The sequence below is a fragment of the Oncorhynchus tshawytscha genome, linkage group LG27 (genome assembly GCF_018296145.1).
Source record: "Oncorhynchus tshawytscha isolate Ot180627B linkage group LG27, Otsh_v2.0, whole genome shotgun sequence".
NCBI classification, from domain to species: Eukaryota; Metazoa; Chordata; class Actinopteri; order Salmoniformes; family Salmonidae; genus Oncorhynchus; species Oncorhynchus tshawytscha.
The window spans coordinates 15533170-15560406 of NC_056455.1; the positions used below are offsets into that span (position 1 = coordinate 15533170).

The 27237-nt window shown below is 43.5% G+C and overlaps 1 protein-coding gene across 2 annotated transcripts in view; it reads left to right on the forward strand.

Moving 5' to 3' along the window:
- Nucleotides 1-27237, forward strand: part of LOC112258867 (growth factor receptor-bound protein 2) — a 39249-nt gene that overhangs the window by 9627 nt on the left and 2385 nt on the right. Inside the window, exons 1-3 of one of the 2 annotated variants that reach the window (XM_042307185.1) lie at nt 10268-10390; nt 18258-18355; nt 26431-26553. In XM_042307185.1, the coding sequence (XP_042163119.1) occupies nt 10349-10390; nt 18258-18355; nt 26431-26553 (263 nt within the window). In that variant the 5' untranslated portion in view covers nt 10268-10348. Of the gene's footprint in view, nt 1-10267; nt 10391-18257; nt 18356-26430; nt 26554-27237 lie in introns of those variants that run through there. The other variant, XM_042307184.1, reaches the window with a different exon arrangement.

Here is a 27237-nt window from a genome sequence, read left to right on the forward strand (position 1 = left end):
TAAGGCTACATGAGCCATGATGCCAGATGCGTCCAGTCAGTGTATGTCATGTGAAATAAAAATGTTGCTGATTTTTAAAGTCATTTTATTGTTTTAGGCTATGCTTACTGTACATTTATTCACCCATCTCAAATCATCCACCATTACAAAAAAAAACCTGAGGGGAATAGCCTAGTAGTGTTTAGGTTTGTTTAGGTTTATCCCTGCCGGCCAAACCCTCCCCTAACCCGGCCGACCCTGGGCCAATGGTCTCCCGGTTGCGACAGAGCCTGGACTCAAACCCAGAATCTCTAGTGGCACAGCAACACTGTGATGCAGCGCCTTAGACCACTGAGCCACTCGGGAGGCCCTGCGCATGCCATACGTACTCATGTTTCACTTATAAACCAGACCTGTACCGTGAACGAGCAATAAAACTCTGCCCGGAAGATGCCCTCTATTCACCTTTTATGGTGACAATAACACCCTCTATTGACTGTTTATGGTGACAATAACGCACTTTATTTGCTGTATAATTTGGCACTATTTTGAATTAGGCCACGGCAGTTTTGTAAAAGAAGTAGCAATTGCGTATTTGATCACATTTCTGTAGATGTGTGGGCAGAATGTTCAGATATTTTACAGTGACTTTTTTTTCTTCAAACAACATGCATCCTGCTTGTCAGCATTTTTTGCAACATTGGTTGCATGTTGGAATCAATTTAAATGTAGGCTACAGCCCACACTTCTATATAAACAGAGAATATTTTGAATATTTTGTTAATCAATAAATTGTTTCCATGTCCTGCCTTGGTATAGGCTTTGAGATTAAATAGGTTTATGATGTCACGCTCCTATCGTACAGCAGTAATCAAATATTTTACATAAGCTACCAATCTATTTACTGTGTTGGCAGAATGTTAATGTATGCTGTATTTAGAAAAGGACTGCGACGACAGTTTCTGAACTGCACTAACCATACTATTTGTGACTTTAAATTGAGTATGTAGTTTGCGATTCTTCAGAAAATGGGCGTGCTAGCCAGTTAGCTTTGGTGCTTGACTGCCGTTGTGAGGTCAGAACGCCCGGCTCAACCCTACTCCTCAGCCAGAGAATCCAGTGTGCGCTCTGAGAACGATACGCTCTGAATTTACAAATGGACAATCTGACAACGCTCTGGATTTACAAGCGCCCAGAGCGCACTCTGGCACTTGAGATTGAATTTACACACCCGAAATCATAAAATGTTTAGCTAGTAATTTGTTATGCTATGCTAACAAGCTAGCAAGAGGTTGCATAGCAACAGCATCAACTTCCGGTAGACAGGCGATGCGCTAGTAGGCTCAACTGAAAGGATACCGTTTGTTTACAGTATACTAAAATGAACTAATAGTATTTAGTGTGTATATACTCATTATGTATGTAGTATACAGTATGTGTATTTGAACACAGCCTAGATTTTCTCTCTTCTCACAGCCTCAAATGGCTGCATCTTGTTATCAGGCTATGTTTTTTTTAAAGTAAGTGTGTCATCCTATATCCCATTTGCACAAAATACTTACTTGTCTGCCTGCAATACAATACCTCAACCACTATGCATGGTCCGAAGTTTGCATGGAGGAAAGGACATTCTCACGTCAAGTTCAGTTTTTATAAACTGGTGCACGCAAGCTTTTGGGGTATATAAAATAAGTTTATAAAATACATATTTCTCAGTCCCATTTTACACAACCATTTCTGAGAGATATTGCATCCTATCTTTAGACCTAAGCACTGGGAAAGTGGCTGGATATTACCTTTTCTTATTGCTTTGTATCCAATCACGTCTCAGGTTATCAAGACAACCTGATGTCTTGTCATGCAGCCCTGATATGAGCTCCAGTCAGGCGGTGCTCCACTTTCGCTCCCATAAAGCAGCTTTAACTGACGACCAGGAGAAGGCCACAGAGGAGAGTTTGCCCGGTAGCTTTCAGCAGCATTCACTCACACTCATTTGCTTCCTAAATAAATAAAGATGAAAAGTTTGACTTGCTGGCAAATTTAGCTCCTAACAGATCTTTGAAACCTGCCCGCAGAGCATGATCTAAGGCCCTTCTCTGCCTCTCTCTTCCCCCCTCTACTCTTCCGCTGCTGAACTAGAGGCTGGTGTTAAGCTAACACTCTCCCATTTGGCACTGTGAATGGTAAAGGATGGCCTTAATTGGTCTATATTAGAGCTGAGCGATATGGACAAAAATCTATTTCATGATAAATTGCCTGAATTCATGCGATAACGATAAATTGAAGTTAGTAACATTTAATGGTTTTTACCTATCAATTGTCCCATCAACAACCCCCCATATTGGCAAACATTTAATTTCAAACTCTACATTTCTCTAGTGTAGGCTACTTATCGTAATGAACAATGTCAGCAAAATGCCTGTGATGGGTATGGTCGGTGTCGATAATTTTCAGGTTTATCGTCCCAGCTCCAGTCTATATCTACCTTTTAATCTTTCACTGTGCAAACTGATCAGAATTGTGCTGTTTTAGGAGTATGTGCCACAGTAAAGTGGGACCGTCCCTCCTACTTCAGAGTGCTGGGAACCTTGGAATGCAGATAGAGCTTGTGCACTGGCACATGCGTGTGTGTGCAGTGCAGCTCTCACTACAGCTTAGCTCACTTCCTGTTTGGAGCCTCTTTCACCCCCAGCAGCTTCCTGTCTCCGCGGCACAGTCGATCACGACACCCCACACCTACAGTGCTGCACTGGATTACAAAGTGCAAAACGGCATGTAAGAATACACCAGCCTGTGGGTCTCTTACTCATCACCAAAGATTAGCTGGATTAGCTTTACTGAACAACAGAAATACAAACACAACATTTAAAGTGTTGGTCCCATGTTTCATGAGCTCAAATAAAATATCCCTGAAATGTTCCATAAGCACAAATGTATTTCTCTCACATTTTGTTTACACATTTGTTTACATCACTGTTAGTGAGCATTTCTCTTTTTCCCAAGATCATCCATCCACCGGACAGGTGTGGCATATCAAGAAACTGATTAAACAGCAGGATCATTACACAGGTGCACTTTGTGCTGAGGACAAAAGGCCACTTAAACAATGTGCAGTTTTGTCATACAACACAATGCTTTTGAGTTCTGAGGGAGTGTGCAGGAATGTCCACCAGAGCTGTTGCCAGAGAATTTAAGGTTAATTTATCTACCATAAGTTGCCTCCAATGTCGTTTTAGAGAATTTGGCAGTACTTCCAACCAGCCTCACAACCACATGTAACCACGCCAGCCTCAGCCCTCCACATCCGGCTTCTTCACCTGTGGGATCGTCTGAGAATAGCTTCCCGGACAGCTGAAATTGGGTTTGCACAACTGAAGAATTATTGCACAAACTGTCAGAAAACCGTCTTAGGGAAGCTCAACTGCATCCTATTCCTCCTCACCGGGGTCTTGCAGTTCGGCATCGTAACTGACTTCACTGGGCAAATTCTCACTTTTGATGGTCACTGGCACGCTGGAGAAGTGAGCTCTTTGCGGATTAATCCCAGTTTCTACAGTTTCTGGCACACAGCGTGTATGGTGTCGTGTGGGCGAGCGGTTTACTGATGTCAATGTTGTTAACAGTGCTCCATGGTGCTGGTGGGGTTATGGTATTGGAAGGCGTAAGCTACGGAGAACTAACAATTGCATTTTATCAATGGCAATTTGAATGCACAGAGATATTGTGATGAGATCCTAAGGCCCATTGTCGTGCCATTTCGTGTTCCAGTTCCCGCCGATATCAAGCAACTTCGCACAGCCATTGAAGAGGAGTGGGACAACATTCCACAGGCCACAATCAACAGCCTGATCAACTCTATGCAAAGGAGATGTCGTACTACACGAGGTAAATGTATGTCAGACCAGATACTGAATGGTTTTCTGATCCATACCCTCAACTTTTTTTCCCTTCTGACCAACAGATGCATATCTGTATTCCCAGTTGTGTGAAATCCATAGATTAGTGCCAAATGAATTGATTTCAATTGACTGATTTCTTTATATTAACTCTAAAATCATTGACATTTTTACTTGTTGCGTTTAGATTTTTGAGTATATTTAATCATACTTCATGATCCCTTATTACATTTTGTTTACACAACCCCTCTTTTGAACCCCTTTATCTTTTTAATTGCAGTTTGTTCTTTTTTCTCAGTTATGATCCTTTTTTGGGGGGGCTCTCCATATCACTATCCACTAGCTTTTACTCTCAAAGGGGGAGCTCTGAAGCTTTTAGCCAGTTACTTCTTCTAAGCCTCCGATTAATCTCCCCTATCACTTATTAGCTCTCTGCGCAGCTATCGATCCCATCTCCCATTTGATTTACCACAGAGGAGAGAAGAGTGCCTGCTGTGCCCTCTTATGCTGATCATTCCCCTCACTCCAGTCCAGTTCTGTGCAGAGCCTGATTAATACATCAGGAATCCTCTGAGCAGACAAGTTGACTCAAACCAGATCAGATCCAGTAATTGTATTTTCTATTTTTTATTCCCAGAACCCTACAGTTAAATTATAGGTCTGTTTGGAAAATGTGGAAAATGTTTAAATCCCTGCCGTGGTGCTCAGTGTGAAGTTTTTGGTTCAGCTGAGGGCCTCTACTACGCCATTCTCCCAGCCAGGAACCTTCCAAGTTCGCCTGCCATAATAAGGGACCAGCCACATTGTGTGTTTCAGTAGCTGTAAGTGTAGTGAGAGTCATGAGGTTTCTCTAATTAAGTGTGGCGTCCCATGAGAGTGGGACTTAAATAAGCCTATGTCTCCCCCTCCCCTCTGTTGTCAGAACAGAGCTAATGTGACCCTATTAGGTAGCAGGGGAACTTTTCTAGAAGTTGTCTTGGAACACATTCTATGACACAAGCCATGGCAGGACCCCCCATCCCTGTAATGTGTTTTTTATTTTATTTTATTTTTACCCCTTTTTCTCCCCAATTTTGTGGTATCCAATTGTTTTAGTAGCTACTATCTTGTCTCATCGCTACAACTCCCGTACGGGCTCGGGAGAGACGAGGGTTGAAAGTCATGTGTCCTCCGATACACAACCCAACCAAGCCGCACTGCTTCTTAACACAGCGCACATCCAAACCGGAAGCCAGCCGCACCAATGTGTCGGAGGAAACACTGTGCACCTGGCAACCGTGGTTAGCGCGCACTGCGCCCGGCCCGCCACGGGAGTCGCTGGTGCGCTATGAGACAAGGACATCCATACCGGCCAAGTCCTCCCTAACCCGGACGACGCTAGGCCAATTGTGCGTCGCCCCACGGACCTCCCGGTCGCGGCCGGTTAGTAATGTGGAGTTTTAAAGCTGCACCTGACTGACTTGCAGAAGTGTGTCATGGTTGTGAGTCATGTTTAGGAGACAGAAGTTAAGAGGAGGAAGTGATTGAACAGTGAACATGGTGTCCCTTAGCAACACAGTGGAAGGCTTTCTGTCCATGTCACCACCTGTTGTCACTGCCCTCAGAAGGATGGAAATGGCAAATATTGCCTTGCTGTGTTAATGGACTGAAATGGAGTCTTGACTGTTTGGCATCCTTATCTATGTTCTCTGGGGAAAGCAAGCGGCAGCGGGCCCGCTTGCTTAACACTGATTCACCCTGGCGCCCACCCACGCTGGCCCAGGATCCAAAACACAAGATTGGGCTCTTCATGTCAACATAGTGGCTCTCTGCTACCTGTCTCCTAGTCTCTCCATCATCCACAGTGTCTGCTGCCCAGAGTCAGCTTGTGGCACTCATGGGGAAATTGGGATCAGAGCAGGCCATTGCTTTAGTCAGGCATCACTGGGCCTGATGAGTGTGAGTCACTGATAAATATCTATCCAGATAATGTCACAGGCTCCCTGTGTGCACCTCGGTTTATGGGCGAGGGCATTGAGGCAGGCAGACACCTGTGGGTTGGATGGAGCCCCAGGGTCCTCTGCATTGCAGGGTGGACACAAACTTGAGTCACTCTTCCTCAACCTCCCGCTCTCTCTCACTCTCATATATTATCTCATGTCATCCTTTCACCCGTACCCCTCCTCTCCACTGTGCTGTAGTTGAGAGATGAGATTAGTCTGTCCCCTAACCCAGTAGCAGCTGGCCCAGAGCTCATCACCATGAGCGCCTGGAGACCACCAGACCCAGGCTGCTGCTGCTAGCCGACGTCTCAGCTGGGCTCAGGAGGAGAGAGTCACGGAGAGAGTGAGTTTGCTAGTGAGAGTGGGGAGGGAGGTGGCTGCAGCGTGCACTCTAATACGGTAATCCATTGTGGGCAGCATGTGAAGCTCGTTAAAGCGCCCTTCTAAAGCAGGGATTAGGGTGGCCCAATGCTCCTTGATCACAGCTACTGGACATAAACACCCTGTTAGACATCTCTTTCACTCTCTCTCTCTTTCACTCTCTCTCACACACACACACACACACACACCATCTGACACTCTGCCTCCTCCATGCTGCAGATAAACCACATCTAATGGTTCTTTATGCATGTACGATAAAGGATGATTCTAGCCAACATAAAGACTTGTAGAATCTTCTTATTCTGTTGTCTGTTTTGTTTTACTTTTGTCACACACACGAAGTTCTCCTCTCTGTTCCCTCTGCTTATATGGTTTACATGGGAACAAACTGTACATGGAATATAGGCTACTGCTAAATTGGACTTCATACACGTCGTGTGGGACTGGCTGCTGCCATAAAATAGAGATGCCCCCATTTTCTATTTACCCGGAGGACTTTTCTTGAGCTGATCACAAGGAGTGTGATTCCTCTGAACTGGTCCATCATGCCTCCTCCTGAGAGGAGCAGGGCTTCGTAGCGTAGCAGTGAGTCAAAGCCGTAATTAGGACTCCTGCCGCCCCTGTCTCCTCCTTCCTGTTAATGCAAATCACCCTTCCTGTTCTAATGTGAAGAGAGTGGTGAGTATCAACCTGCAGTATCAATCTCTTTTGGCTTGCTGCTTATTTTTGGTCCTTCCCATCCCTGGCTGTCCCCATTCCTCAGAAAACCTCCTCAGGGGATGGGGATTGGGCAGGGGGTGTGAGTAGACTGCTGCTCTCCTCACTGACTGGCTTCACTGTGGCACATTCTGCTGGAGCCCTTTCTCCTTATACAAAAGTAGTGTGGAGTTATGGCTGAATCTCCAGTACTAAGCTACTAAGCAGTGTTTTAGAACATGTCAAGCGTGACCAGTAATGGGGTTGTCTGAATTGTTCTCTAACCCTCCACTGCTGATGATGGAAGCCAAAATGCCTCTTGCTTATCTGTTTCAGAGAGCGTGTTGCACAATCTTTAGATTATCGTGTAGACAGACCCGACCGCCATTGTAATAATGGGTAGTCCATTCCACCACTGAGCAGTTGGTAAAGCTGGCATTGACCAGAGCTGAGCCCTAATTCCATACTCCATACAACAGCTGGCCTTCAATACAGATGGCTGTACACAGTGCCAGATTTAGTCCTTTTTAATTCTAGACATGAAGAAATTCTAATCCAACAGAGAAGAATTGAAATTTGGATTAACCTCATCTCTGCTCTCTACATATGCGTCACTAGAAGTCCTGTTTGAGACCCTTTCATATTTTACTTTCCCCGGTGCCTTGGTTTATGAAGTGGTACTTAAAAAGCCCTAGTGATTTCATGATGTAATGTATTGGTCCATTCACCTCAGTTGAGTTTGAGCTGACTAGGGGAATGCGGCTGTGGGGTGGCGGCTCCCCATGTGGTAATGGCCCTTAGCATTGTGTTAATTACAGGAGTGTTGGAGTGCTTCATTAGCGGCAGGGTAAGCTTCTCTTTCTGGTGCATATCAGCACTCCTCCCCAGAGTGAGTGTCTGCTCCCTTGCTGTGGGGAAGGAGGGTCAGTGTGCTCTTGACCTTCCCCAGTCTGTTGGACTCGATGCACAGCCGCCAACGTGTCAACATACCAGGCCTTCCAATGGGTGCATTCCATGTACGCCAAACTATTTGCTTTGTCACGTTACTTTCACAGATTTTGAATACAGTTACTGTCTCTCGTGCGCTCATACACTACACACAGGCAGCATTGTCAGATGATGAACAGAGGCCTTGTTTGTTTTATCCGTCATGATCCTAATTGATACGATTCATTTGTCCGTGTGCGTTGAGTACAGGGTAAACTGATAAAGATAACCCTAGTTTTTCTGTTCCCGTCTCTCAAAAAGCTGAACAATGGTTGAATGTGAGTAGACAAGTTAATGAACCAGCCCTTGCTTAATCGCTGGATGGATGAACATGTGGGTTTTATCTCCGTTGTTTTAATTGTAAATGCATGACAGAAGTCCATTATCAGAAACAACAGGCCTGGGAGGCCCATAGTTGGAACACGCTTTATCTACTGGCCTCGGTTAATTTCACACTCCAGCATAATCTGCAGTCTTGATTCATAGAAATGGTCTCTGGATTGCGTTCACAGTACAGACGCGTGGCTATCAGTCACCTCTCCTCCTCCTCCTCTCATGCTAGGCTACACCAGGTAACCAGCTGGGTCTGTAAGCTATGCTAACGTCAGAAGAAACCCGCTCTACATGTTTATGTCAGCTACTCTCATCTGCATTGGGTTGTCATTGAAGTCTGCTTTGGGGATGGCAGTCAGTCAGACCAAGGGGTGCATAGAGTTCATCATTATGCATCTCAGGCTTGGCCACCAGGGTTTTAGCAGGGGTCTGAGAAGTGCCGTGTGTGTGGGGGAGCCAGTCTGCTCAGTGGCAGCTGTGGAGGAGATTATCCCCCGGACCTTAGCCTCGCTAATAGAAACTCATGAATCTATTGTGCCTCAGTCAGATAAAAAAAAATCTCTTTACAGGGAGGGAATGCAGAGTGCCCACAGAATCTCATTAACATAATGCAGGCCTGCCATGGAGCTCATGAAGACAGAGCAACGCACAGTCACAGTTCTGCTGTTGCCTTCTCTGAAAAAAACTGCCTACAAAGCAAATGTTTTAATCTTTTTCACATCAGCTGCAGCTCTTTCAGCATATTTTTTTTGTGTGTCATCAGACCGTTTGCACTAGACCTCAAGTTGAATTTGATGTGAGAGAATTGTCCTTCATAGCCATTGTCAGTTAAGAGATACAGTAACAAAACTGGTTAAGCAGACTAAGCCAAGCGAGGTAAACAAGCCAACTGGGTTTACGGCTTTACCGTTTAAAGGAACTGCCTTGTGGTTTCATGTTATCATGGAACTACTTATGGAAATTGACTGTTTTCAGCCTTTAACTCTGAGTAAACAGTCCTCTTCAAGCCCCAGGGAGAAGTGTAATCTCTTTACGCAGGCTGAGCAAACCTCTGCAACTGGTAGCTAACAACATAATGTGATAAAGAGAGAGTTTGCAAATTGGTTGCCGCTACAAAACTTTTCTTCTTGGTCTCAAGTCAACCTTTAAACACACATGGGTATGTTGGTAGAATACCGATATCACAGGGTTTTCATTGTGAATGGGAAAATATTGGTACAATAAGTTATTTTGGTTTTGCTTTGTTCTGGTGAATGTACAAAGTTTGCATATTGTCTTTATTTTGTTAATTATTCATGGGAACCTGAATTCAATTACATTTTATGACTGTACCTTGAGCTGACATTTATTCTGGAGGAGGCAGCCCTGTTTAGTTTATTTATTTTCTTTTGCCTTTATTTAACCAGGTAAATCATTTAACACATTCTCGTTTAAAATAATGACCTGACCAAGATAGGGCAGTAACCGTGCAGCAAAGCAGACACATGACAAAGCAGACATTTCTTAAAAGTTCCACGCAGAAACAGAAAAAGAAAAATACATCTTTACAACACATCAGTAAAACACAGGGGACACAACTAGTAGCCACTTACTCGAAAAGCAGTTCCAGGGGTGGATAACTAGCTCATTTAACCTGTTAATAAAACTGGGAATGGAGATTCATTGGTCGAGTTTTAAATCCTGCTGGACTTTATTCCAGTCAGTAGCAACAGTGTTAATGTTTTGGAGTTGGAGCAGGATGTTGGAACAGACAGGGAGATTTAGGAGGACATGGAGAGGAGTTTAGAGGGGGGCTTTGCCAGTAAGGGTTTTGTAAATTATGGTGAACCTATGAATTTGTTGTCTGCTTGTGAGGGATGGTTGGCCAAACTGCTCATCGAGGGAACAGTGGTGGGTGCGGTAGTGGGCTCCAGTGGAAAATCTGATGACTGAGCGGAACAGAGTATTCAGTTTTGAGAGCAGGGTTTTGGGGGCGTTGCGGTAGTGTCACCTTAGTCCAACAGAGGGAGGACACAGGACATTTTCGGAGCGGGTAAAGCAGGACTTGTTGCGGTGGAGAAAGCCCAGTCTGGATTCGATTTTGCAGTTATTGAAATGGGTGCTGAAGTTGAGTTATTCATCAAGCCAGGTGCCCAGGTATTTGTAATGCGGTACTTGTTCAATGGAGGTGTTGTTGACAATGAGGGTGTGTTCGGCTGGAGACTGAGTTGTTGTTTTTTGCTTGACACGGTCATGTACTTGGTTTTGTTTGGGTTGAGAAGTAGTTTGAGGTCTGTTTAGAATGCAAGGTTGAGAAGCAGGTATTTTCTCTGTGCTTTCTCTGTTCTCGGGTGAAGTTTAGAATGCAAGCTTCACCTGAGAACAGAGAAAATATCTGCTTCTCAATCTGTGGCGCCTGAATTTCTCACAATTGTTTAAATGTTTATGAAACTACTGCAATCTGTTCTGACTGTCCTTTGATATCTCTACTTGAGACCTCATACTCACTCAGATGCGGCTGTTAGGTGCTGATGAAGTGTCAGGGTTGTTTTTTAATTTTACCTTTATTTAACCAGGCAAGTCAGTTAAGAACACATTCTTATTTTCAATGACGGCCGGGGAACAGTGGGTTAACTGCCTGTTCAGGGGCAGAACGACAGATTTGTACCTTGTCAGCTCGAGGGTTTGAACTCGCAACCTTCCGGTTACTAGTCCAACGCTCTAACCACTAGGCTACGCTGCCGCCCCTCTGTTGTACAGAGGTGGGGCTGTGTTTTGTTTGCCTCTCCAAACCACCTCTCACTTAGAGCAGTTGCAGTGACCACACCGGCGGTCACGAGTCATGAAGGCAGTCAAATTCCACGTGACCGTTTAGACACTGTAATTAGACTTCTCCAAGCGCTGATGCTGCTGATGGTCATTAGTAGCCTACCAAACTTGCTGACTGCCTCTGCCTAGTACTCAGCACTCTGACATCAATGCAAATGTAATCAAATATCTAATCAAACACTTAATGAGAGCCCATTAGCTTATGGTGCGCAGCATTTCTATAGGCTATGCAATTGCGTGAGAAAACATAGTGATGGCCTCTATTAAAAAAAGGGATATCCCTTCAGCTTTCTAAAGGCTAGGCCTACTATATTTATCTCTCAACTTTCATGATATTAAGCACATTGCTTGTCTTTACAAAAGGAGTATAGCTTACTAGGCTGGCATGAAAATGAACCACAGGTAAGTGCATAGATTACATGTATATTTTTCCCATTCCCCTGTTTTGAGACAAGTGCATGATAATGGTCCATTCTAAATTTAAAAAAATCTCTCACACATATATTATTTAGTATATGTAAAGATGAGATTAAATCAAGAATAGTCTGATGGATGACAATATTAGCCTATCACTTGTGAATTAAATACTATCACTTGTGAATGATGCCCAGTGTAAGGCAAGAAACAATGCCTTTTTTTGCGACTTTTTCCAATCATAGTCTCACACCTCATGTAGCCTAGCCCATAGGCCTATATGTTTTGATAAGGTTTGTTGAAGTAGATGCCTACTGGTGAACTTATTTGTATTGCTTTTAATCTTTTTAATGAATTTATCTTATTAACACTTTGTTCTAGCTAGTTATTTGTGTAGGTAGCTATCAAGTAAACCCTAAAGTGGCAAAATAACTTCTTAAAATGAAGCACATTAATGTGCTTTACAAGGGGTGTAGAGCCTAACTGGCATACATACTGTAAGCAGTGCGTGAGTTTCAAGTTTGGGGAAGATCATTTTCACCATAACTGCACCTTTTATAACAAAAGCATTATATGCATAATCAAATTTTCTGTCACTTTTGATAATGGTGTTTTCCTGCTTATGGAACATTCACGCTTATAGCCTACTGCCGTGTGCGCATTGCTGCGCTTATAATGAAGAAATAGTTTATCAACATTTTAAGGAAATTTTAAAGATTTTTTTTTTTTTAATGCTAGTGGTTGTGTTAATTCGGGATCTATCGCATTCCACAACTCTCCCAGATTGTGTTTGGAATATTTATTTTTCACACAGAATAGAGTAGGTCAACTTTTGTACTATGGGGGACAGTAGATTGACATAGGCAAGTGCTTTTGCTGTTCGTTAGGCCTACTCATCTTATTGGCTGACAAAAAGTAAATGTGGACAGTTCTTCCAATATCTTAAATTTGTTCCTCGGGGCCTCCCGAGTGGTGCAGTGGTCTAAGGCACTGCATCACAGTGTTGCTGTGCCATAAGAGATTCTGGGTTTGAGTCCAGGCTCTGACGCAGCCGGCCGAGACCCATGGGGCGGCGCACAATTTGGCCCAGCGTCGTCCGGTATAGGGGAGGGTTTGACCAGCAGGGATGTCCCATCGCGCACTTGCAACTCCTGTGGCGGGCTGAGTGCAGTGCACGCTGACACGGTCACCAGGTGTACGGTGTTTCCTCCGGCACATTGGTGTGGCTGGCTTCCGGGTTAAGTAGGCATTGTGTCAAGAAGCAGTGCGGCTTTGTTAGGTTGTGTTTCGGAGGACGCATGGCTCTCGACCTTCGCTTCTCCCGAGTTTGTATGGGAGTTGCAGCGATGAGACAAGACTGTAACTACCAATTGGATACCACAAAATTGGGGAGAAAAGGGGGTAAAAAAATAAAATAAAATATGCTCCTCGGAATTGGATAAGGACGTGCGCAATTGCGTCCCCAGTGTTGTCTGTCTTCACTTGTAGCCTGTGAGAAAGACCCAATCATGTGATGGAGAGCCATGTGAGTAAGAGATGCTTCGGAGCATGCAGCACTCAGGGAGAAGGGCACAACAGCAGCGAACGGCATGGATTTTTTTAGGGTGCATTACGGCCACACAAAGGGGATGCTGTTGTGAAATTTGAGGCATTATCAAGTGCTTGTCAAATTGTGAATGAGAGACTGATTAAGTGTGTACAGGCTGCACACAAAAAACTAAGCAGAGCTCATGTCTTTTTAGCTACGTTTTTCAAATCATCATTAGTCACATCATGTAGCTTTACAATATATAAAACATCTAAATATATAGCCCAACACTAAATATATAGCCCAACAATACATAATAGTAAATAAGGTTATCCAAACAATAATTATACACCGAGAGCTGTAAAAAAAAAAATATGCATGCATATACTAGTGAAGACCAACACATCGTGGTTGCAACAACGCGCGTCCTTATGGAATTCCGAGGCGCTTATTGAGATGTTAGAACTGTCCACATTTACTTTTCGTCAGCCAACAAGATGAGTAACAAACAGCAAAATCACTAGCCTATGTCAATCTACTATCCCCCATAGTACAAACATGTACACACAGCCAGGGCAACTAAGGAGTGGCTCCTTTAAGAAGCATCTCAAGGTCCTGGAGTGGCCTAGCCAGTCTCCAGACCTGAACCCAATAGAACAATTTTGGAGGGATCTGAAAGTCCGTATTGCCCAGTGACAGCCCCGAAACCTGAAGGATCTGGAGAAGGTCTGTATGGAGGAGTTGGCCAAAATCCCTGCTGCAGTGTGTGCAAACCTGGTCAAGAACTATAGGAAACGTATGATCTCTGTAATTGCAAATAAAGGTTTCTGTACCAAATATTAAGTTCTGCTTTTTTTGCCCCACTGTATCTGCACGAGAACACGAGGGAGCGTCTGTGAGCTGTTATGTTTGAGGTAGATAAGTCGTGAACTGTGTAGGTGATGAGACTAAGGTGGAGTGTAGTGTTTGTGTCTGTAATAAGATGTAGAGAAAGTGAGATCACCTGGAGTTCAGAGTTCCAGACCGCATGTCTGCCACGTCTACACATGTGCTATCAGTCACTCCCAGAGGCTGCCTGCCTTCATTGCCCCACCAATTGTAAGACCACACACACACACACACTGCCACAGGCATACTCTTCCATCACTGTGCCTGTCTCCCCCCTGTGCTCCTCACAACCTGTTCACATTCACTCACATTATCATAGTGCCACAGGCATGGACTCCTCTCTCCTTCCCCCCTCTGTAATGTTCTCTCTTGTGCCGTAGTGGCTGTGGTTCCACAGTGACAGCTGGTGTGCTGCAGGCTAGCTGGAGCAGAGGTCAGAGAGCACTGAGGCCAGTGACCAGCTGGGGGGGGAATTGCCAGACCCCATCATCGGGGCTTTGAGAAGTAGGAGGGTGTGGTGGAAAGAGTGAATAGGCCTAATGTCAATCTCACCACTGACACTGTACTACTGACACTGATGGCCTGGGATGCCTTCACATAGACTCTTACATGACTCCTGTTTCAGTTGTCTCCTGCTTGGCTCTTTCCACTAAGCCATGGTGTTTTTTACCACCAGGGGGGCTGGTTGCATCAGCTTCAGATCAACACTACACACCGAAGTAGAAGGAGCCTGAGCTCTTCTGAAAAACTTGACTCTTACAGGATGGGGCGGGATTAAAAGACACTGAAAGGTGAAGCATATCTGTAGTTTCTGGTTAGATAGAGTTATGACGGTTAGATGTTGTGACATGAGTAGGTCCTTCCTCTCTACCCTAGCTGCAGCTTTTCTTTTGTGAACAATGTCAAATGATACCTGATAGAAATACAACATGTCTAGCTGCATTTACATTGTTGTGTATGCATTATGGAGATGTTTCCCAAACGCTGTGTAATGCATAGATCAATACTCTGTGGTCAGAAGCCCTCTGTACTGCTGCACTACTCATTGTACAGTACAGCCTGAACTGTGCTGTACCAGTCTGCCTTTCCCTCTAGGGGAACTACACGCCTACTGTGTAAATTACTGTATGTCTGTGTGAGAAAAGGGAGAAATCAATCTCACCCGGAGCAACCCTCTTATCTGATAGTTGGAAGATCATTTTATAGCTCTGGATCAGAGCCTATATTGTGTTTGAGGGGGGCTTAAGAAGCCGTCTTGTTGCTGGATGTGGTTGAGGTGCTGAGTGCCTGAAGGTTGTAGTCTATCTGTAGCCCCTCTTCTCACAGGTCCTCCAGGCCAATTCACACACTGATGTGGTCTGTGTGACCAAGTTATGTGAACCCGCAGACACTAAACACTAGACCACTATCTGCGAAGGATTCGGGTGCTTTAGTTGAGTTACTCAGTTTATCATCACTGCCTCACCTGTCAGCCATCTACAGTGCCTTGCGAAAGTGTTCGGCCCCCTTGAACTTTGCGACCTTTTGCCACATTTCAGGCTTCAAACATAAAGATATAAAACTGTATTTTTTGTGAAGAATCAACAACAAGTGGGACACAATCATGAAGTGGAACGACATTTATTGGATATTTCAAACTTTTTTAACAAATCAAAAACTGAAAAATTGGGCGTGCAAAATTATTCAGCCCCTTTACTTTCAGTGCAGCAAATTCTCTCCAGAAGTTCAGTGAGGATCTCTGAATGATCCAATGTTGACCTAAATGACTAATGATGATAAATACAATCCACCTGTGTGTAATCAAGTCTCCGTATAAATGCACCTGCACTGTGATAGTCTCAGAGGTTCGTTAAAAGCGCAGAGAGCATCATGAAGAACAAGGAACACACCAGGCAGGTCCGAGATACTGTTGTGAAGAAGTTTAAAGCCGGATTTGGATACAAAAAGATTTCCCAAGCTTTAAACATCCCAAGGAGCACTGTGCAAGCGATAATATTGAAATGGAAGGAGTATCAGACCACTGCAAATCTACCAAGACCTGGCCGTCCCTCTAAACTTTCAGCTCATACAAGGAGAAGACTGATCAGAGATGCAGCCAAGAGGCCCATGATCACTCTGGATGAACTGCAGAGATCTACAGCTGAGGTGGGAGACTCTGTCCATAGGACAACAATCAGTCGTATATTGCACAAATCTGGCCTTTATGGAAGAGTGGCAAGAAGAAAGACAGTTCTTAAAGATATCCATAAAAAGTGTTGTTTAAAGTTTGCCACAAGCCACCTGGGAGACACACCAAACATGTGGAAGAAGGTGCTCTGGTCAGATGAAACCAAAATGGAACTTTTTGGCAACAATGCAAAACGTTATGTTTGGCGTAAAAGCAACACAGCTCATCACCCTGAACACACCATCCCCACTGTCAAACATGGTGGTGGCAGCATCATGGTTTGGGCCTGCTTTTCTTCAGCAGGGACAGGGAAGATGGTTAAAATTGATGGGAAGATGGATGGAGCCAAATACAGGACCATTCTGGAAGAAAACCTGACGGAGTCTGCAAAAGACCTGAGACTGGGACGGAGATTTGTCTTCCAACAAGACAATGATCCAAAACATAAAGCAAAATCTACAATGGAATGGTTCAAAAATAAACATATCCAGGTGTTAGAATGGGCAAGTCAAAGTCCAGACCTGAATCCAATCGAGAATCTGTGGAAAGAACTGAAAACTGCTGTTCACAAATGCTCTCCATCCAACCTCACTGAGCTCGAGCTGTTTTGCAAGGAGGAATGGGAAAAAGATTCAGTCTCTCGATGTGCAAAACTGATAGAGACATACCCCAAGCGACTTACAGCTGTAATCGCAGCAAAAGGTGGCGCTACAAAGTATTAACTTAAGGGGGCTGAATAATTTTGCACGCCCAATTTTTCAGTTTTTGATTGGTTAAAAAGTTTGAAATATCCAATAAATGTCGTTCCACTTCATGATTGTGTCCCACTTGTTGATTCTTCACAAAAAAATAGTTTTATATCTTTGTTTGAAGCCTGAAATGTGGCAAAAGGTTGCAAAGTTCAAGGGGGCCGAATACTTTCGCAAGGCACTGTATGTAAATCAAAAAGAGTTTGATTCTGCACGCAATGCAACCTCCCCTTGGGTTTTTCAGGTTAGGTTTAAAGATAGATGCAATATGCAGAAATCGCTCCAGCTTTTCCTGGATGCTAAAATTCTGATAGTTTGCCTAATTTCAGGTTTTGTGACAAAACAAGCAAGTATAGTGTAGATTGTCATTGTACCATCTAAACTGCTGTGAAATATCTTTTCCATAACCAAAAATATTGTTTTGTCAGCTGTTTGAAGTTGGTGTACAAAACCGAACGTAAAAGATCCAAAAAACGAAACTTAAGCACGGGATGCTTAGAAATAGCGCATATAGAACAGATCTACTGCTTCTTAGACTTGCTTTCAATGTGATGTGAAGGACCGATCTATAACACACATTTCAATGTGAATTTGGTCAGGTCGCCCAAAAAGCCTTACAGGCTTTAAGAACCCTCTAATGTGACAGTGGTGGCACACCCACTCTGCCTCACTTTCCTTTCTATCTCTCGCTCTCTCTCTCCCAGTGCTCTGTGCACAGGAAGGATGTTGCACACACTAGTTCCTCAACACTTTTTTTGCAGACAAAAAGATGTAGGCCTAGTGCCTCCCTTGATCACACATTGTCAAGTATGGTTTAAAGGTGTTTCAACACCTAGCAGAGTCCATGAAGTGTGTCCCAACACTGAAGCCTGTGGTCAGCATATCACATTGAAATACCTGTGTATTCTAGACTAGATCTAGTATGACTCCTATTTCTTCTGAAATGGAAAGGCTGTACTGAAGCCAGAAGGTCTGATATTTGTGTGTTCAGACAGATGGAGGTTGGAATATCTTTGTTTTGAGTGGGACGTGTCAATATATTACTGTGAGTCAGAACCCTGGTGAGAATTGATGACCACAGTATCTTACATCTGACTATGAGTGTTCAAGCCATAGGCTCTTTACATGACTAACTGCACCAGTGTACAGGTGCATGTCTTTCAACAACAACAGCCACACACACACACACAAACTTTGCACCAGTGCCCACAGACCTGCAAACCACTGTATGTCTCTCAGACAAGAGTGCTCCCACAGCTGGCCTGTTGTCATGGAGGCTGGCTTGCTTGGTAAATGAGTGTACTCACAACAGACAAACGTGTCTCAGTCTCGTTTATGGCTGTGCCCCATTTAGTGGATACAAAACCGTTTCAGCCCCCCTTCCCAGTGACCTGAGAAGTACTCTGTTTACTAGATGTGATATATTGTTAACTCTCTTCCCTTCTCTAGGTATTAAATGAAGAGTGTGACCAGAACTGGTACAAAGCAGAATTGAACGGGAAAGACGGCTTCATCCCCAAGAACTACATAGAGATGAAAGCACATCCGTAAGTATGAACCACCTGGCCCAGACTCCTAATATGACTCAGGAGGACTCACCTCTCCAGCTTATTGTTGCTGACTCGGGGTATGGGTAAACAGGACTCATCATGACTGCCTGGTCACGCTGGCCCAGAGCTTCAATGTATCACATTGATTTGGAACTATGAAACAACTGTCTGAATTGAACAGAACAGTCCCGTCAACTCCTAGTACTGTGCTGAAATAGCCAGTACCACCGGAGTGGAATCTTCTCCCTGTGTGTTCATTGAAGCATTGTGAGGATTCTTAGAGGATATTACCTCTGGTGCACACCGTGCCAGAATAGCGCTCTCTGTATTAGTGTGCTCAGGGCCTCTTAGACTTCATTTAATATTGACCCATTATGTCATCGTCCCCGGGATTCTATCGGGTGGGATTTTGGAGTATGGAGGTTGCTGGGTCTGTGCGTCTCTGTCCCAAGGAGCTATGCCATTCCTAGGCTTTGTCTGTCTCTGTACAGTGAATGCAGATATATATATAGTGCAGGTATAAGCTGTTAGCAACTGCTCCAGGGCCAATTTATTGATGATTAATGCCTGGACTTGGATAGTGAGAAATGGCTGATCCATAGTTTGTGTTAATGAGCAGAGAGAAAGCAGAGCTCAGGTCAGCTGGTGTGGGCAGAGTGTGAGTTGTGAGTAAAAGGTGTGGCTGTGATCATGAGGAAGAGATGGCTAGCAGAAACAAGTTATCTCGGGTCTGGTCCCTACCCTCAGTCTGTCTGTGTAATGGAAGCCCTGAGTGTAGCCTTAGTGTAGGGGACAGTTGTGAATTGATCCCATGCCAGTAGTAGTGGGGCAGGAGTTTGCCCTTTGTCCCTCTATAGACGAGCTGTGACAGAGTGGCAGCAAGTGCGTACACACACCAACTAGCCTGCCTTATTTTGGGTACAGTACATGGGTAGTTGACGTGACAGACCTTTTTTATCCATAGTAGCAAACACATTCATTTAACTGGTTAAAATTGTGACATCCTATGACTAAAAGCTTTCTTTCTTAGCTTGGATCATGAGTAATTTCATGCAGTGTGTCATTTGTTTTCTTACAATTTTGAACCAAATGTGGTAATTGTCCAAAGGTGGGACTGGTGTTTGTTAATTAATGAACAAATGAATACAATTCCCTTCACCTACTCTTGTTCTTATGACACAGAAGTGTGTTTCAAGAAATAGCCGTCCCCAAGTCCATCCATTATATTCCCGAATAGTTCTGCTTGCTTTTGGGGACAACATGTAATCAATGTCCACATGGTGTGACCCAATTCTATGATAAAACAACGAGCCAGCATTCGGGCACCATTGCGCTGGGGAGGGTTCTTTTGCAATGATGAAGTACAGAATAAATATTTTTGTAACTTTTCTGCCATTGGCATCAGGGCCTACTTTTTGGCCCACCAGCCACTGGTGCAGGTAGATGGAAAAAATGTACGAGCCACCCGGCAAAATGTTTTTTCACCATAATTATATAAAAAACACAAAACAACGGATGACCATGCTTTGTAATGTTTCTATAACAAGAAATGTATTAGTAAGAAGTAATGTGGTGTATATTGCTCAATTTCATTACATTTTTTGGACCTGGGTCTTTTAAACAACACCTGCCCCTTTAACCCATTTAATCCCACATTTTTCCCAGGCATGAAAATATCAAAATCTTGTGTCATTAGTAACCCTTTCAAATAATCCATCATTATTTTATTTATTTTTAATGGAAAAGTAGGTGAAACGGTGTGTTTTTATGGTTGGTCACAATTGTGACCGGTGGGATAATGTATACTGAATTTACATATCTCCAATGCAGTCATGAAAATTCTTCTATATCCACGCCAGTTATTAACACATTTAAAACTCTGTCACTGGCAGTCCCCAGCATTGCCACTAGAATGCCCCAACATGTTCTAGTGTGACTATTTTACATCAATGTATTTCAACATTGTAACATTGTTGCTTTAGTGCAACATGTATTGAAACATTAATATTGTAACATTTGAACTTGTTCTTTAGTGCAATATTCATTGTAACATCGTCATTGTGACATTTTAGTGCAACATTGACGTTGAACTGTATAGCAGTCATTCATTCACATTGAACATAAAGGTAACATTTAGGATAGAGGTAGCCTGTAGAACTTGTATTCAAGTAGAGGCCTACACTGGACAAAATAAAAACATATATATTATACACATACATATATATCATAGAGGTAGGCTTCAGAACCAAGTGCACAATTAGTTTGTGCATCACTATTTTGAACTATGATCAGTCAGACCTACTGGCATACAGTATGTCTTGAATCAATTGATCCTCTTCCAAAAACATTTCAGTAATTTTGATTGTCTTTTTCCCTTTTTCGTCAACTTTTCTTTTCTTCTTAGAGTCCGTTGTACTGCTTCTCCTCACCCTTTGACTTTTCTTTTCTTCCTAGAGTCCGTTGTACTGCTTCTCCTCACCCTTTGACTTTTCTTTTCTTCCTAGAGTCCATGGTACTGCTTCTCCTCACCCTTTGACTTTTCTTTTCTTCCTAGAGTCCGTTGTACTGCTTCTCCTCACCCTTTGACTTTTCTTTTCTTCCTAGAGTCCGTTGTACTGCTTCTCCTCACCCTTTGACTTTTCTTTTCTTCCTAGAGTCCGTTGTACTGCTTCTCCTCACCCTTTGACTTTTCTTTTCTTCCTAGAGTCCGTTGTACTGCTTCTCCTCACCCTTTGACTTTTCTTTTCTTCCTAGAGTCCATGGTACTGCTTCTCCTCACCCTTTGACTTTTCTTTTCTTCCTAGAGTCCATGGTACTGCTTCTCCTCACCCTTTGACTTTTCTTTTCTTCCTAGAGTCCATGGTACTGCTTCTCCTCACCCTTTGACTTTTCTTTTCTTCCTAGAGTCCATGGTACTGCTTCTCCTCACCCTTTGACTTTTCTATTTTTCTTTTATTGTTTTTTTCAGCCCTTTTTCATTCGCTCTTATCTCCTTTTCTACTGTCTGTGGTATATCTTGAAGCTCTCAATGTGCAGTGGCGCTTTGCATTTCTCACATGCATAGGTAGTGCTTTCGTCACAATGACGACATCTATGGAACCGGTGCATCATGTTGATTGGCCAGTGAGAAGCTTTGTCATATCTTGCCTGATCTTCAACAGTAGCAGCCAGTAGAGATATCCTTCCGTGGCTCAGTGGTTTCGTGCCAAACTTTTGCATATGAGACTGTGCCACTATCAATGAGAAGATGACCAGGTTGATGGTCCCTCCCATAACATCTCTGTAAAAGAAATGGCTATTTACGAGTGCACTGTTGAGAGACTATGCAAAGATGGGCCACCACCACTTCTTAGTCCTGATGGAGATAAGGTATCTTGAAACCTGTAGGTTGTGAAGTTCATCACCACAAATGCGCTCATTGTATCGGTTGATGCATTTTGGTTGTGGGACTTTGTCAAATGGCACATCGCTCCTTGTTCCATCTCTTGACATAGGTTTCATTGTATTTCTCCTCCATGTTTGTTTCCACTGTGACAATGTTATTGTCTTTCTAACGGACCAGCAACTTGTCTCCTTGGGTCAGAACCTCAGAGGTTCCACGGGGTAACTTCATGAAGTCCTTCTATGGCATGAATGGGACATCAGACAATTTTGCCTCATCGTTCCAGAACTCCCGTATCCTCTTTTTGTCATTTCATCGAGGGGTGCAAGCGAAGTGAAGAGGTTGTCATTAAGGAACTTGCAACCTTGAGGCAGCTGAGATTGCTCTGCAACACCATGAACGACACTGGGTCTATGACCCAACCCAGTCTCAGGGAGGAGAGTGTGGCGTGGTGAAGGGTAGGTCATCATCATCACTGATAATGTTGTTCCTGTCATGATCTGTTTGCATAGGTTCAGCATATACATTCAACAGCCTGGCTGGCAAATGACCTGTCTCCCCCTCATAGTCCATATCTGACCCATCACAATCACTGAGGGATAACTGCAGCATTGCACGCCTTGTCTGGGCAGTCACCTAGATCCTACATATCCAGAACTTGACTCAAAGTAAAACTAAAAGAAAGAACAGAGTAGAAAGTTAGGTTGAACAAGAATGATGTATGTGTATACCTAGATGCACTGTGTTATCCCGCCGGTCACTATTGTTGCCGTCAACATGTTTACTCATTCTATGACCACACTGAACAAAGTTAAGTAATTGCAAATGCATATATCAATACTAGACACCTTTAAAGATGAGGACAAAGATTTTTAGTACAATCTTAATGTTAACATACTTTACTATCCTTTTGTTTGGGAGCTTTGATGCAACAGTCAACTTCTCATGGTGCAACCAGGAAGTAAACAGCTCTGGTCATGTGACAATTTACACGAAACATGTGACACTGCACATATTTCATTGAGACCCTTTATTATTTCAATATTTGATGGAAATGTATTGATACATCATTCATTAAAATTGTCAGAGCCTTATAACTGAACGTTTTTTACGGTCACTATTGTGACTAATGGGATTAAATCGGTTAAGGGAGGTAGGTTACCGTGGTAACGGGGCTACTCAAGTCTTGTCATGTGTGTCTGTGAGAGATTTGTGATTTGATTAGGGTTTGCTATCAGTTGAAGCAGCAGACTTAAACTAACGTCGAAAAAAATGTAAATAGCCAAGCAAGATGAGGACAAAGTCTCACTTTCAAGTAAATTAGACCCATTTATGTCTGTGCGCAGTGGCTTCAGCGCTTCACTCAGTGCGCACAGCTCTGCTGCCAGTCAGTGTTGCTGCGCGAGGTGGAATATATAGGATTCGTATCTTGTACTGGAATTAGTTTTTCAGTACATCAAATGTGAATCATCTTTCAGATAATTCATTGAAAGTTGTGTGTGTTATGGTCTTTGTTGCATGGCTTCTTATCCACAGAGGGCCAGTGTGGGTTCAGGTTTGTGTTCTAACCAAGCAATAACATACATGATTCAACTAATCATGTCTTGATTGAAGTCTATGATTAGTTGAATCGGGTGTGTACTGGTCGGCAAGAACCAAAAACTAAGTCCATTGATATCTGTGGATACGACATCCCCCTGTTATGAGTGCTACTTTCATGATGAATAATAATGATCAGTTTATTTTTATAAATTTGGGGGAGATTATATTAATCTAATAAAAATGTATTATTTAAGAGGTGGGCTTATTTGGAACATCCATGGGCTTGAAGGGTACACTCTGTACCCTCTGTACCCATAAAGCTTAGTCTGGACTTTTCACACATTCTATCAAATATTTTTGTCTTCTTAAAACATGTAAGTAAAGTTATCAAACTTCATTTGAGAGGTCTTTCATTTTAAATTAAAAGAAATTGAATAATTAGAGCAGTATGTTAGAAATATCTAAACTCATACTGAACACCCCACCGTACTGACAAATTCTCTAAAATTACTTTTGGGGGGGATTATGTTAGAGAAAATAACATTAAATTCTTTGGCAACAGCTTTGTTGGACATTCCTGCAGTCTGCTTGCCAATTGCACGATCCCTTAACTTGAGACATCTGTGGCATTGTGTTGTGTGACTAAACTGCACATTTTCGAGTGACCAATTATTGTCCCCAGCACAAGGTGCACCTGTGTAATGAATGTTTAATCAGCTTCTTGATATGTCACACCTGTCAGGTGGATGGATTATCTTGGCAAAGTAGAAATGCTCACTAACAGGGATGTAAACAAATTTGCGCACAACATTTGAGAGAAATACACTTTTTGTGCATTTGGAATATTTCTGGGATATTTTATTTCAGCTCAGTAGGACCAACACTTTACATGTTGTGTTTGATTTTGTTCAGTTATTTTTTTATGGTAAAATTACCCTATTTGTGCAGTATCCTTTTGCAACCACGCCAGGTTTTCAACTAAAGTAAACTAAGTTATCGCATTGTATTTAGGAAGTATTCATCATGAACCGAAGATGATGCCAATAATTGCTCCGGTGGCATTTGTGTGTCTCTGCCACTTGGGAAAGCCTGGTTCTTTAACATGGCCTTAGTGATATTGGGGACTGGCTGTGGTGCTCCCACTATTGGTTATCACTCTCTGCATTAGACCATCCATTCCCTTGATCCGTCTTTGTCTATCCCACCAATTACTCCTGTCCAATTGGCATACGTGATCCACCTTGGGTTGGCACCTCCTTTGGAGATTGTTCACCCTGCCTCCAATATATTTACCCACCAGTGTCAGAGACACGTTGTATTTCTCAAACCCCATTTTGCGATATACTCCAAAAACCCTCCAACAGAACACCTCTCAAGTGGTGCTTTGGGCTCCCACGGCTTCGGTTGTTGGTAGGAGAGGGGCCTCCCACTGGTTCGTTTGGGTGTCCTCCATCACTGGATAACTGTGCCCCTGCACCTCGCTGCACGTGGGGTGTCTCCCTGAGTGATCCTGCCAGTAGCATATTCCTCTCAAAGATTAAGACATGCAAGGCTTAGTACACATGGCCGGTACAGTGAAACTGCCAATGGCTCATTTAAATCAGTTCCTTTGCTCGCGCCAACGTTACTTGGATAACATGCCAACGAGTGCTGACCGTTGGGGATGTGTGTATTTAACAGACCTAAAATCCATGCGGGTACTCTAAGGCTTTTAGTGACTCTCTAATCTCGACCGGTGGCGTGCCATTCGTGGCGCTGACATCTAATTTGATTGTGTGCCCTGTCAATTTCCGATGGTACTTTCTGTGCATACCATGGTGATCATGGGTAACGGGGAATCACGGTTAGATTCCGGCGCGGAGCCTAAGAAACGGCTTCCACATCCAAGGAAGGCAACAGGCTCACAAATTACCCACTCCCGACGGGGAGGTAGTGACGAAAAATAACAATACAGGACTCTTTCGAGGCCCTGTAATTGTAGTACATTTTAAATCCTTTAATGAGGACCCGTTACTGATATTTAGAAGTTGCATTTTAGAGCAGTCAGAAACGTCATAGTTTCATTAATTACTTTTTAACCGTAACATTGGACTGCCTGTTGTGTATTGTCCATCGGTGGGTTACATCAATAAAAGATGGGTTTTCTTGAACAAAATGTAAAATAATTGCTGAAGCAGGTAACATTATCATAATACACAAGTAAAGTAATTGCTTTTTATCTAGGTTTTTGTCAAATTACAATTTTACTCCAAATGTAACGGGAAGACACTTGGTTATCATTATTTTGGACCATCCTTATAGTAGAAGTGGTGTAAGTAATAACAAATTTGGGAGCCTGCTCAATTGAGTCAAAACAGCTTTAGTTTGCTTTTCCATAGTGGCATTTATATCTGCGCAGGTGTGTGTGTGTGTGTGTGTGTGTGTGTGTGTGTGTGTGTGTGTGTGTGTGTGTGTGTGTGTGTGTGTGTGTGTGTGTGTGTGTGTGTGTGTGTGTGTGTGTGTGTGTGTGTGTGTGTGTGTGTGTGTGTGTGTGAGAGACACGCAACCAGTCTGACTCCAAATGGCCTGGCTGCTCTTTCCGTGCCTGCTTTAAATTGCTCTGCCGGCACCTTTATCAGACAGGGAACTGTAGGCGGGGGGCAGCCGATAGAGGGCACAAATGCAAAGAGGATTAGGTCTTTTTATTCATTTTATTATTGATTTTCACTTTCATGCAAAGGAGCCAAGATGTCATCTCTCTGGCTGCTCTGGTTAATAATTAACCGGAGAGAGCGATTTCTCTCGCTCTCTTTGCCTCCTGCTGCTACAGCTGCCATTGGCCCAGTCAGGGCTGCTATCACAGACCTTGCTGGGAGTGAGACAGGCTCTGCTTCAACAGCACAGCACTCAATCCCCACTCCTCAACCCCTGTGCCCCCACTGTACACAACGCCCACGGTTCTGGTTCTCCTACCTGCAGTATTAATCGGTTGACTGGGGCAGAGGCTTTATCTGAAATTCTGTATAATCTGTTAGGACTGTAAACAGTGGGAGATGACCATGTGTCGTCCCTGATCGTGAGGGAGCAGATGTCTGTTTGCTTCATGCTGTCCCGGCTGTGTTTTCTCCCCTGACCCTGTGTGTGTGTGTGGTGCTGTCCCTCCCTCCAGGTGGTTCTTTGGCAAGATCCCTCGTGCCAAGGCAGAGGAGATGTTGAACAAACAGAGGCACGACGGGGCCTTCCTCATCCGAGAGAGTGAGAGTGCGCCAGGGGACTTCTCCCTCTCTGTCAAGTAAGTGAACACACACACACGAAAGGTTTAGAAGCCCTGCTCTACATATGTTGGGGCGAGGGACTGCTCTGCACCGTACAATGTATTGGATAACAGACACAAACATCTGCTATATTTCTCTTCTTTCTCTTCCTGTGTTTAAATACAGCACTAGCACTTTATTTTTTACCCGGTGTTCTGTGCTGCCCCCTGGTGTCTATGAACATTAACTCCAGCTCACTCAGTCATTTTACAGCAGGATTTCAGCTCTCTCTTTCCAGCTTGCACAATACTGACGCAAACTCTTTGATTACCCCATGTCTGTTTCCACTCTGCTTTACTTAAAAAGGCTCAATTCAGCAGCCCTCACTGTCATGTTGCTGTAGTGTCTGTCTATGTAAATTAGATAGACAATTCAAGATAATTAAAGTGATCACTATGTGACTCCAGCTGTCTATTGCCCTCTGAGTACAGAACAAGGAGTTTGTCTTAGTAGAGACTAATCCCCCTGATAGCTGTGGAAGAGGCTGGTTTATCTCTGTCTGCAGCATTGCCATCCATGGGGTCATGACCTGTGTTCACACTGTTATAGAGACAGTCTGTCTTTCTAATGTGTTGCTAAGAGAACATTTCCACATGTATTTCCTTTGGCCGTTGGGATCTCTTTTCTCTGTCCTGTTTCAGCAGTTCTGTGTCTGTTGACTG